The sequence below is a fragment of the Cuculus canorus genome, chromosome 25, assembly GCF_017976375.1.
Source record: "Cuculus canorus isolate bCucCan1 chromosome 25, bCucCan1.pri, whole genome shotgun sequence".
In the NCBI taxonomy this organism is placed as follows: Eukaryota; Metazoa; Chordata; class Aves; order Cuculiformes; family Cuculidae; genus Cuculus; species Cuculus canorus.
Genome location: NC_071425.1, coordinates 2,165,612 through 2,178,257, shown reverse-complemented (window position 1 = coordinate 2,178,257; position 12,646 = coordinate 2,165,612). Strand labels below are relative to the sequence as shown.

Here is a 12,646-nt window from a genome sequence, read left to right as displayed (position 1 = left end):
CGTTGTGCCAGGACTTTGTGGGGGGCCCTGCTCCTCTCCCTGCCGCCCCATCGGATCAAACCCCACGGCACACGGGGCAGGGAAGCCCAAAGTCCCCACAAGAGCATCCACAGCAGCTCCGTGCTGGTTCACCAGCGCCTTTTCGCCTGGTGCGTGCCGAAGCGCGGTGCCACAGAGGGTGAAACCCGGGACCTAACGTGGGGTGACAGCTCCCGCTCGCGCGACATTAACCTCATTTGTCACTCGTCTGTCTCCAGACGCAGCGCGGCACCGCACGGCTGCGCCAGCCCGCGGACCCCAGGCTCCAAAGCAGATGGTTACCGTCCCCCAGCCCAGATCGCTCCCTGCGAACCCACCTCCCGCGGCACTGGGAGCAACTGGAAGGGGGCAGGAGGATGGGCAGCCCCTGCTGCCACCCCTTCGGTGCATTTGTGGCTCCCTGTGGTCCCACCGGTTTCCCCCGGGGGTTGGATAACACCGAATCCCCAGGGCTGGCGCCTGCGCTGGCTCTCCTACTCAAGGAGTTATTAGGATGGAAACCACCAGGCTCGTTACAGCCAACACTAATGAGCGCGGGGGAAAGGAGGTGGATTCCGGTAGCAGCCCCCGCTATGCGGGATGTTGGCTCCGTGTGGAACAGCCGCCGGTCTGCGCGGATGGACGGGGGAGTAAAACGGACGAGCAACCTCATAAAAATCTGCAATGAGCTTTGGGAAGGTCATAGAATCATCGAATCGTTAAGGTTGCAAAAGACCTCTAAGACCATCAAGTCCAAGATAACTTGGGCTGGAATGGAGTGAATTGGAGTGGATTTATGCTCTAAGGATAATTGGATATTTAATCAGGTGCCACAGGGAATGGGGAAGAGCAGAAAACTGGGATGATGGGATTATTTAGAGGAGGTACCCGTGGTCCAGCCCTGGTGTTGGAGGGGTCTGAAGACCTGGAGGAGGTCTGGGGCCGGCAGCATGCCAGGCGCCCGGAGGGCTCACGTCCCAAGGAGGGATTTTCTCCTCGTTATTTACTCCCCAGCAGCAAAGCTGCTGCAGGCGAGCTCCTGCCGGCAGCTGGGAGGGCTCAGCCTTAAAGCCAACACTTTTCTTTAAGCGAGGAAATAGAATCATCCTTTTTTTAATGCTGCGTTTCTGGGTAATTCGTTTCTTGATGTACTGTAGATTTATCTGCTGGGATCAGCAACGGGAGAATTAGCAGCGTGACCTCCTTCTGCACGGTGCCAGCACGGTGGTAAATCTCCGTTATTAACTTCCAAGGCGCTCTGCCCACCCACGCCGGGCGGATAATTAACTGCCCTGGGCATCCTCTGGGTATCCTCTCTGGGATGGAGGAAAATGTGTCACTGGGGCAAGATTTAAGAACTGGGTCCTTGGTGGCGGTGACGCCTCTTCTGCCCACCTGGCACCAAAACTCCGAATGCTGCCGGGAGCCCAGGGATCGAGCGATGCTCCCGGGAAGCTGCTGGAGTGTGTTCAGAGAAGAGAATGGAGCTGGGGAAGGGGCTGGAAAACGGGGGTTCTGGGAGCAGTGAGGGATCTGGGGGGGTTAATCTAGAGAAGAGGAGGCTGAGGGGAGACTTCATCACTCTCTGCAGCTCCTGGAAAGGAGGTTGAGGTGAGGTGGGCGCCGGGCTCTTAAGTAACAAGGGATAGGATGAGAGGGAACGGCCTCGAGTTGTGCTGGGGAGGTTTAGATTGGATATTGGGAAAACTTTCTTTCCTGACAGAGTGGTGAAGCTCAGGGCAGCGGCGGAGCCTCCATCCCTGGAGGGCTTCAAAGAACACGCAGATGTGGCACTTTGGAACATGGTTTAGCAGGGACGGTGGCGTTGGGCTGATGGTTGGCCTGGATGAGCTTAGAGGGCTTCTCCAGCCTTAATGACCCCCCGATTCTCCGAGCCAGGCTTTGCGTCACCCCCGGCTCCTCTGGGCTCTTTATCGAGCTGAGTGCGGGTCCATCCTTTCAGCCGCTCTGCTCGGTGCATTCCCTTTTGCCGGGGTGGGTGTTTTAGAAGGAAGGTAAAGCGATGTTTTTCTCAGCCTCTGAACCAAGTACGTTCATCAGCCGCGGCCCCAGCCTGCATCCTGAACTTTCAACTGATTAGATTTAGAAGAGGGAAGGAAGGATGTCTACTTGTTTAATTTCCACAATTAGAAAAATATTTATCAATAATTAGGACTGATAGCAGCAATTTCACTGTGATTAACGCTGGTCTACACTTCATCAACAGCCCTTCAGTTATGCAGCCTTATTTATTTATTTTCGCCACCAAAAAAAATCCATTTAGAGTGGCGTTGCTGCCAATAATGAATCACACTTATTCACTGCCTGCAAAGGACTCATTAATCCGATGATGGTGCGCGTTATAGGAACGGTGCTGCGCAGAAAATGTGGTCACTGGACTTGGGCAGGAGGAAATTTTGGGAGATAAGGAACCAAAACGGAGCTGAAAATCACAGCATCTCTTCCTGTGTGTGGTTAAGATCTCACGCTCCCCTCCTGACTCACTGCTGTCTCCCTTCCAGCCCTCGTGGGCATCGCTGGGCAGAGGGACCACTTTTCCGACTGCCTTTGTTTTAATATGAGGTTGTAGCTGGGAATAAAAGAAGGGGAACCTGCAAATTTTCTGCTCGCTATCTTCTCAAGCAATTTTCCTGCCTCGATGGGAGACGTGGGGCTGTCAGCACCAATGGGCTGCGGCTCGTGTCCATTCCATTCCCATGGGAGCATCCTGGACTGCCACAGCCTCGCTCCAGCCCAGGATTTAGGTGCCAGAGAGCAGCACAAGTTCCTTTTTTCCTCCCCAATTCCCTGGTTCCAGTTCAGCAGAGCACTCGAAAATATGTGTGGTTTTATATAAACCATCAGTCCCATCAAGGAATTCGCCGCAGCTGTTGGACCCAAATAGACTTTGCCTTTCACAGAAGCACCTCGGCTCCCAGCTGTTGGCTTTGACTTGGCAGATCTCCTTCAAGCGATGTCCCAGCCCTCCTCCTACCTCCACGAGAGTGTGGGATTTAAGCTTTCTCAACAACACATCCTCACCGAGGCCCCGAGCTGCATCCTGGGTTGTCCCCATGCCACCCAGCCCAGAGGACCTGCAGCATCGGTGGCTTTAAATTGGAGGGGAGGAGGTTTAGATGAGACATTAGGAAGAAATTCTTCAGATGAGGGTGGGGAGGACCTGGTGCAGGTTGCCCAGAGAAGCTGCAGCTGCCCCATCCCCATCAAGGCCAGGTTGGATGGGGCTTGGAGTAACTGGAACCAGTGGGAGGTGTCCCTGCCCGTGGTAGTGGGGTTGGAACTGGATGGGCTTTGAGGTCCCTTCCAACCCATTCCATAACTCTATGATCACCTAGGGGTTCTTTAGGGGAGAAATTACTCCCTCAACTCTTGGCCAGGTCTTGTTTTCAAGCCACTTTCCACCAAAGCAGCCCTTGGACTGGCTCTTCGGGAAGATTCCCCTGGGATGGATTAGCAGCAGCTGCACCCAGGGCTTCCTTGGCTTATCCCCACGTCCCAGGTGTGATGAGTTCCCAGGATGTGCCAATCCCAGGGCACCTGCTTCCGCTCCTCCCAGCCCTTCTCCTTATAAACGACTGGTCAGAGGGACATTCTCAACCACGTCAAAGGGAGTTGAGGGGCTGCAGGATGTTGTGCTGTCATTTTGGGGAGCCCTATGATCTCTTCAACTCCTCTTGACTTAACTTTAGAGGAACAGCTCACTTGTGGATCAACAGAGATGCTGTCAGGAGTTGGGAGGTGACCTTCCCACCAGAGTGGAGATGTTGCTGTCAGGACGTGGTCCCATCACAGCTGGTGGGCACAGGAGCTCCACGGTGAGTGCTTCAACATGCGTTTGTTAAGTGCTTCTTAGCGGTTTGTTCCAGGCTGGGGAAAAAGGGAGCTCTGATGGTAAAAGACTGAGTTGTGGCTTCCGATGGGCAGATTGTTTTTATCATTGTGGATGTTTAAAAGTGTTTTGGTTCACAGCCTGCGGGAAGGGCTGAGTTATTGGAGGCCTGTGTGGAGAAAGGGATGAGAAGTTTTAATTTGGAATTTATTATTTGTGGGAATTGATCGCCTCTCTGCCTGGAGCCCTGTGTCCAGCTCTGGAGCCTTCAACAAAGGAAGGATACGGAGCTGTTGGAGTGAGTCCAGAGGAGGCCACGGAGATGATCCGAGGGTTGGAGAACCTCCTGTACGAGGACAGGCTGAGAGAGTTGGATTGTTCAGCCTGGAGAAGAGGAGGCTCTGAGGAGACCTTAGAGCAGCTTCCAGGACTGAAAGGGGCTCCAGGAAAGCTGGGGAAAAGCTCTGGATCAGGGAGTGCAGGATGAGAGGAATGGTTTCCAGCTCCAAGAGGGGAGATTAAGATGAGACCTTAATAAGAAATGCTCTCCTGTGAGGGTGGGGAGGCCCTGGAACACGTTGTCCAGAGCAGTGGTGGCTGTCCCATCCCTGGAGGGGTTCAAGGCCAGGTTGGATGGGGCTTGGAGCAACTGGATCCAGTGGGAGGTGTCCCTGCCCGTGGCAAGAGGTGGGACTGGATGGACTTTGAGGTCCTTTCCAACCCAACTCATCAGATCAGAGCTGCCTGGTCAGGGCAACCTACAGGCTACAATCTTGGCTACAACCTGGATTTCCAAGACAGTGCTGTGTAAAACCAAAGGGGAGCGAATAAAGATGATTTAAAGCCATAAGGAGGGCTCCTGTAATTCCTTGTGAGCTATAGCAGCGGAGGAGGTAGGAAGTGGTTGTGAAAAGTAAAGGTAAAGTACCTAAAAGTAAAGAAAGGGAGAGCTGCTTACAGTGATTTGTAAACTCTGAAGTGTGCCAGGCATTCGGGAGCAGGGAGGGGAGAATGGAGAGTGCTGCAGGGGTGGTGTGTTAGAAAGAAAAGATTCAGCTGTGTTTGGGCTGTCACAGGCAGGGAAGTTGGGGAGCTCTGGCTGGCTGGAAAGGACTTACGCAGGAAAGCCAGAATTAAGCCATTTCCCATCAGTTTTTCATGCAAGCCTCCCTAGAACTAATGACACAAACTCCTCCACAACCCAACACTGAAATATTTGACCAGTTTTTCTACTTTGAAGGCCCCCTGAAAAACTTGAGGCGCTCTAAAAGCTCCCTGTTCCTCCAGCTTTCAGAGGAGGGAGTAAGTGTTCCGTTGTGACTCGCTTGCCATTGCACTTAGTACCTACTCACTGCTTTTTTCCCTCTAATAATTGATGCACATGGCATTCCTCTGTTGTAAAATAGGCCAAGGGACGCAAGCAGTGGCTGCCAACCCCGTCTGCTTAATCTGTATAAGCCTTTGCTGCGCACACAGTGTCCAGTTGGCAGCTCGGATAATCAGCCTACAGGCAGTTTAAATGCTCGTTACAGTACATTTTATTCATCAGTATTTAATACGTAATGAATCTGAAAAGCTCGGAGCGTGGTCTGTGCCCATACGGTCTCCTGCTGTGTTCCTGTCAAAAGGGATAAGTTAAACTGGGTTGAATCTGGTCGATTTTTGGATGAATACCCACCAAGGGATTTCTAGATGCCATAAGAAGTTGAAGTTATTGAGTAGGAGGTGCTCCTTTGCTTGATTTAGTCTTACCTACTGGGGAAAAAAATAGGAATGGTCCTGCTAGGAAGGGAGCAAGGCTTTCCATGGCTGTGTGCGTGCAGGGAATGGGGTGCAGCATCCCTTTGCTCGGGGGGGGTTCCAACAGCACAAGCGACTGCAAAAGGGGCTGCGGTGGCCAGCAGGGAAGCGAGGGGAAGAGCTCTCTAGTGTCCCTCAAAGTCTGGAAGATAGCAGCTCACAGAGCTTAAAGCCAAGTTCTAAAAGCCTGTGTTCTGGTAGCTCTGCTGTTGTGCTCTCGGGAGCCTGCGGCAGTCCGACTGCTCTGGTGGGAGCTGCACCATGGAGAAATCAGGGTTACTCTCATGCAACTCTTGAAATCGGGAAATAAAATCTTTATTAATGCTGATTTTTTTCTGAGCAAAATGATCAATTTCTGCAGCTCCAGCAGCCACCCTTCAAAAGCCAAGTGGAATAAGTCTTTGCTGGAAAGAATCCTTTCCCATTATCTCAGTGCTTTAGCAATTTGGGACTTGACTTGTTAGTCATCCGGTGAACTTGCTGGGAATTTACAGCTGGTGTAAAAGGATCATCTGCTCAGACAGCGCAGCACCTGGGGCTGGCAGGGCTCTGCCACGAGGATTTGATACAGCTGAAGGGAAAGATGTAGAAGCAAGTAGGCAGAGGAGGCTCTGCAGCCTCCCCACTTGCCCTCTTCCTGGGAAATATCTGCTTCTTCCTTGGGAGCAGCAGACAAGAGAACCATAAAAGCTGAGTCCTTAATTCTCCTGGCTGCTGGGCTGCAGAACTTGTTTTTAACCCTCTCTCTTAGACCTGATTTCACTTCCCACTCTCCTGGTGTTTGCTGGTCAGCAGAGCAACAATGAAAAGCCCTGAGCAGGTCAAGCTCTGTTAACGTGTGTGACTGGCACAGGGCAGGCTGGAACGCTTCAGGTAGAGAGAAAGAAAGGGAGAAAAACAAAAGGAAGGGCTTTAAAATCACAAAGATTAAATATTTCTATTAATGTCTGCTAGAAATTGCTGCTGAAAGAGAGGACGTTGAGATGAGATCTTGGGAAGAAATGTTTTCCTGTGAGGAAACCCAGGTTGCCCAGAGCAGTGGTGGTGCCCCATCCCTGGAGGGGTTCAAGGCCAGGTTGGATGGGGCTTGGAGCAACCAGATCCAATGGGAGGTGGGACTGGATGGACTTTGAGGTCCCTTTCAACCCAAACCATCCCATGATTCTTTTCTAGGATTCTATTTTAGACATAATTTTTACAGTCTAAAGGGTCTCAGAGCACAGAAGAGGTAGGGGTGCCTAAATGATGATGTCTTGTGATGGTTAAAAAATGAAGGTAGGCTTGCAGAATGAGAACCTACAAGTGAAAAGGACATCACAAAACCAACACCACCTTCACAGCTGCTCTTTGCTTTCCCAATTTCTGTCGTTAGTTTATTAGCAGGATCTTGCTCCGTACTGTTCGACTCGTGGCCTCTTACACATCTGGCAGGTCACTTCATTATTGGGACTGGAAGTTCCAGGATCACAAACCACTGCGAAGAGAACACAGCCAGTGTTTGTGTTTCAGCCAACTCCCCTCCACCTCAGCCAGGGCTGGGACTGTCCAAGAGCACCACGTGCGTTCCCAGTGCTGCAAGCGAGGTCTCATCCTCCCCAGACCTGTTGAGCCTGTCCTTTGCTAAACACCCCACAACCGCAGCAAGGGCTGCTGGCAAAGCAGCTTTTAAAGCAGCTGAGTGTTTTCTAGCAGCACATTAAAGTAGTTCTTTCTTATTTGCTCTATATCCTCAGCAGAGTCACTCACCAGTGACCTGGAAGGAAAAAAAACAACCAACCCACTTTACTGCTTCGACTTAACTCTGTTTGGAAACAATTACAGCTAGGAGAGTGCTAACAAACCCCACCAGCTTGTTTTCCATTCTGGCTTTCAAATCTGCAATGTGAACATCTTTTCCAAAAGGTAAATGGAAATATTGTTATTTTTGACACATTCACCAAATCCTCTCACAGACACCTGTGAGCAGAGCTAGTAAGTTCTATTTAAATCAATTAAAATCAATGGATTTAAATCGTTAAATCAATGGATTTGATATTTACCACAGCAACCAGCGCAGTCTGGTTTAAATTGCTTTGTTCCAGTCAGAGTTGAAGGTCAAACCTGTAAAATAATAGGGGGGGGAAAAAAAACATGAAGCTCACAGGAAGAACAGACCCACATTATCTCATAATACCCTTAAAGGGCTGAAGTTTTATATGAGCCCTAAACCTTTGGGTCATCAGTTTGTTCTGAATGTTTCTTGATTTTACTGAAGGGGGGGAAATGGCCACAAAACTGTTGGGTAACCCCTTGGATGGGGTCTTTTAGCACATGATGAAAACATACAGGAGAGAACATGGTCAAGGCATTAATGAGTAACTTCCTCTCCTTGGTGACCAAACACCTCTAAATGAGGGCAACCATCAGGGTTGATCGAACCTGTTTTGCGAGGCCACATCAGTGTTGCCTTAAGTGAACTGCGAGGCTCTTGCTTTTAACTTATATGCACTTTTCTAGAATCGAGCAAAACCACAGAGGTCACAGACTTATTAAAAATCAAATAATGCAAACCAGTTACAGTCCTTTTCCTTTTATAATTACATTATCGAAAAGATCATAGCATCTTATCAGCTCCCTCCTCTCAACAACCCTTTCCAGCTGCGCATCTGGGAAAGTACCATTTACTGCTATGAATGATACTTCAAATTCAATGTATAAACTGCATTTTAGCTCCATCTGTGGGCTAGGAAGAAAAAATACAGGGACTCTGAAAGCCAGCAGGGAATGGCTTTCAAAGGTACACTTGGCTTTAAGGTATTTCAGAGGATGTTTATAGCACTCTCGGGTTGTTTGTAAAAAGAAACGATCCCTCCCAAATGAACTTTGTGATCTGTTACCTTGAGAAGTGACAAATAGTTCATGCGGGAGGCTGTGTTTGTGCATCTTGACCGAGTGGCACTCGTAGGAGGGCTCTATGATCTGGCACTTCAGATCGGAGATGATCTTCAGCTCCTCGAAGAAGCGGTGGTTGGCTTGGAGTTTGCATCCCTTCGTAATAAAGCGAACAAATACCTGGTATGCGTGGTCAGCTTCCCTCTATGCTTCAAGCAAATGGGTTGTGTGTGAGTTCTGTGGTGTAATCACAGATGGAATCTTCTACAGAACGTTATCGTCTCTATCAGTGTACTTTGAATCTAAAATATGGGCTCTTATTCAAATGTAAACAAATAAATAAAGCTTACTCATTAACCAGAACAGAACAAGTTTGTTCGTGCCACGATGACTCAAATAGTAAGAGACATCTTAGTTTGAAATGGAGTTTACCTGCTTATGTTCCCAGGCTCTGCTCCCAAATATTGAAACAAAAAAAGAGGGCAAATAGGTAAATAACACACAACTAGAACGTCTACAACCTCGTGTAGTTGAAAAGGATTGGGATCATGCAAGAACATTCGATGTAATTATGGTTTAAAAGTGAACGGTTTTTAAAGTCAATGTTTCTGAAACAATTTGGGGCTGTTATTTTTTTGTGAGGAGGTGAATATTGGTGGTTACAACTGATGGAAGAAGGCTCAAGAAGCGAAGGTGGAGGGCTCACTCCGCAGGGTTGATTGGGCGATGTCTCTCTAGACTCAGACACGAGCTCCCTTTTCATATCTTGCATATCACTGGGACCGTTGTAATTAACTTTATGGAAGTTTAGCAGTCTTACCATACACGATGAGCTTTTATGTCTCGAATATTTCTCTTCTCCTGTTGTAGTTTCTAGGATTTTGTGAGACAGAGCGCAAGTGTAGGCTCCAGACATCGACTCCTTAAACTCCATCGCCATCAGGCTTCCCGTTTCTGTAAGATTCACGTATCTTTGCCCTAGAATAGAAACAAACACTTGATGACTGGGAATCTTTGATGCTTTGCTCATTTAGAACGCTTGAAGATGAGATATTGCTCTTGTATGGAATGATGCTGATTCGTGCTGGTCTAAAAAGTCTAAAATCTATGACGTTTAGGAATTATTGCAAATTTCCATCTATCTGGAGCATTAGAAAATACCAGAGGGAGAAGAGAAACATGGTATAATGTTAGAGATCATGGGGAAAATACAACAAAGGACCTAGTGACTATTTGGACCTACCATCCTAGTGCAGAGTGGCGTCAATAGAAACAAGGAAAACTGATAACTTACAGAATCGTGGAATCATTAAGGTTGGAAAAGACCTCTAAGGTCATCCCATCAGCCCAACCCCACCGTGCCTGCTTAAACCATGTCCTGAAGCATGGCATGCACATGTTTTTTGAACTCCTCCAGGGATGGAGACTCCCCCACTGCCCTGGGCAGCCTCTACCAAACTTTCCCTAATACCCAATCTAAGCATCTCCTGATGCAATCTGAGTACATTTCCTCTCTACTTAGCCATTTGGGATTGACTTTTCCCCTTGTAAACAGACTATTTCTTTCTCTCAGGCTATTTTTCTGCCTCCTCACCCCTTGAGGCAGAGGCTGTTTCTAAGCTTGTGGAAAAACTACTGTAAAAAGCCAGTTCTGTTGGTGACTGTGGAAAAAGCGGCTAAGGCAGGCAGTGGAAATCCTTTGTAGTTTGAACAAATTGACTAACCTTCTAATTTTTTTCCATATGGAGCAACCCTAAAAAATACTTGGGGTCTATTAGATCTTCTTGAGGACGAGCTAAATCCATACATGCTAGAAAAGGGCTATTTGTAAACACCTTAACGTACACGGAAACTGCAATATAAGAAAGGTAAATGGTGTGAAATGCTTATCAGGAATGAAATTACTAAAATGGCAATTTCAAAACTATATTTCGGGTAATGCCAAGTTCATTTTTTCACATTGGGATGTGAAAAGTATGAGGTTAATCCCTTGTCTCTGTTGCCGTTATTAATCTGGCAGAGCTGTCTCTGGCACGTCTGGTGGTGAGTGCACACAGGAGGCACTCGAGTCCCACACAAACCCCCTTCAGAGTCACAAAACCCACCAGATTTTCAGCTTTTTTTGCAAAGCAAGACCCTCATTTAGATGCTAAGCTTTCAGAAGTGCTTACAGTCACCCCATGGGATCTCTAAACCCACCTTCCCCTCCTTACCGTGCGCTCTCAGTATAGTGTTCTCTGGCCTCCAGCTCTGTTTAGCTCAGTGTGGTTGTGTTGCTTCCAAGTCTAGTGTTGTCTACCCGACGATTATTGTACTTAAAACTCCATTTCAAGAGCCTAGAAAGACCCAAGAGTGTGTCTATATTCATATACAAAAGCCAAGCTTACTTGGGTGTTCGGCGTCACCATAAATGTATTTATTTCCTATTAAATCCACAGCATGTTGCTCCCTGAGCGCAGGTCTTGCTGTAGGGAAAAGGATTTGGAATATTATAGAGAGAAATCTAAATGTGAGACCGTTAACCTTTTATTTGGTCCTAATTTCTGTCTCTTGCTTCCTTTTCCTTTCTCCCCACGCCCTTTTCTTAAGCACAGGGCTCCCACTTGTTGCTGACTTGCCAATTTTTGTTGCTTTAGCGCTCAGATTGCAAACGTGTCTCGATATCCCAGATTCCAAACTAGTTGAGCTGTTCTCTTTACAAAAAGCCGATAAAATAGGTATGAAAGCTATTTTGGAGAGCTCAAGCTCTCTTCCAAATGACCCCACGGAGAACCAGAAAGGGTGCAACATGGAGACTACAGGAGGGTGTTGGGTCTCCAAGCATCTCCAAGGCTTTGCTTTTTGGGAAAGGGTGGGCAGGAGGACTTCTTTTTTTTCTTTAAAGACCCTTCCAACCCAAACCATTCTCTGATGAGCAGTGGGCAGGTGTTTAGGCAGGAGGGTCTCCATCAGGAGAGCCCCAAGGAGAACCAGGATGGGTGAAACATGGAGACTGCGGGAGAGTGTTGGTTCTACAAGGCAGTGGAAGGCATCCCTGCCCATGGCAGGGTGGTGGAACTGGATGATGTTTAAGGTCCCTTCCAACCCAAACCATTCTATGATAAGCACTGGACAAGTGTCCAGGCAGATGGGTCTTCCGTCAGGAGAGCCCCAGGGAACACCAGGATGGGTGCAACATGGAGACTATGGGAGGGTGTTGGGTCTCCAAGCATCTGGGAAGCTTTGCCTTTTGGGAAAACGTGCCTAGGCAGGAGGGTTTCCATCAGGAGAACCCCAAGGAGACGGGGAAATCATTATGAGGATGGTCCTCGTAGACCACAGCCACCCAAGCCCTGGATCAAGCGGGATAACGGAGCTCTTGGAACCCACACCTTTCTGCTCCAAGAGGTTTTGGGGTCACCTGCTGGAGGAAGGTCCTGAAGGAGCAGAGAGCTGCCCCCAGCCCCCCCATCTCTGCCACCCCCTCCCTTAGTACCTCCAGTCGGGGTCCCCCAACCTGCTAACACACACACACCCCACACCCCCCCCCCCCCCCAACCACCATAAGGCATCAACTGCCCTGAACGGGGAGGGGGCGTTCGCTAATGGTCCTGCCCACCTTTACTGGGGGGCCCAGCGGGGTGCATCTAATTCCCCTGCCCACCCTAAAAGGGAGTGGGGGGGCATTAATGGCTCCGCCTGCCCTTAATGGGGGGGGTGTGGTCTAATGTCCCTACCTGCCCTTAATGGGGGGGTGGTGATGGTCTAATGTCCCTGCCCCCCCTTAATGGGGGGGTGGTGGTGATCTAATGTCCCTGCCCCCCCTTAATGAGGGGGTGGGGGTGGTCTAATGTCCGCCCCCCCTTAATGAGGGGGTGGTGGTGGTCTAATGTCCCTGCCCCCCCTTAATGGGGGGGTGGGGGTGGTCTAATGTCCGCCCCCCCCTTAATGAGGGGGTGGTGGTGGTCTAATGTCCCTGCCCCCCCTTAATGAGGGGGCGGTGGTGGTCTAATGTCCCTGCCTGCCCTTAATGGGGGGGAAATCGCCTAATGTCCCTGCCTGCCCTTAAAGGGGAGGGGGGGGCACTGCCTGTCCTTAATAGGGCTGGGGGGGGCGAGGGGGATGTGT

General features: G+C 49.4%; 1 protein-coding gene across 1 annotated transcript; it reads right to left on the bottom strand.

Annotated features, from left to right (window-relative positions):
* Positions 1-5,772: 5,772 nt before the first annotated feature.
* Positions 5,773-12,165, bottom strand: ZPBP2 (zona pellucida binding protein 2). The gene is given in 8 exon segments (XM_054088015.1): positions 5,773-7,142; positions 7,708-7,725; positions 8,545-8,748; positions 9,360-9,392; positions 9,395-9,517; positions 10,264-10,291; positions 10,294-10,391; positions 12,138-12,165. Coding segments are annotated over 8 exon segments (630 nt in total). The 3' UTR covers positions 5,773-7,044.
* Between the last annotated feature and the right edge of the window lie 481 nt (positions 12,166-12,646).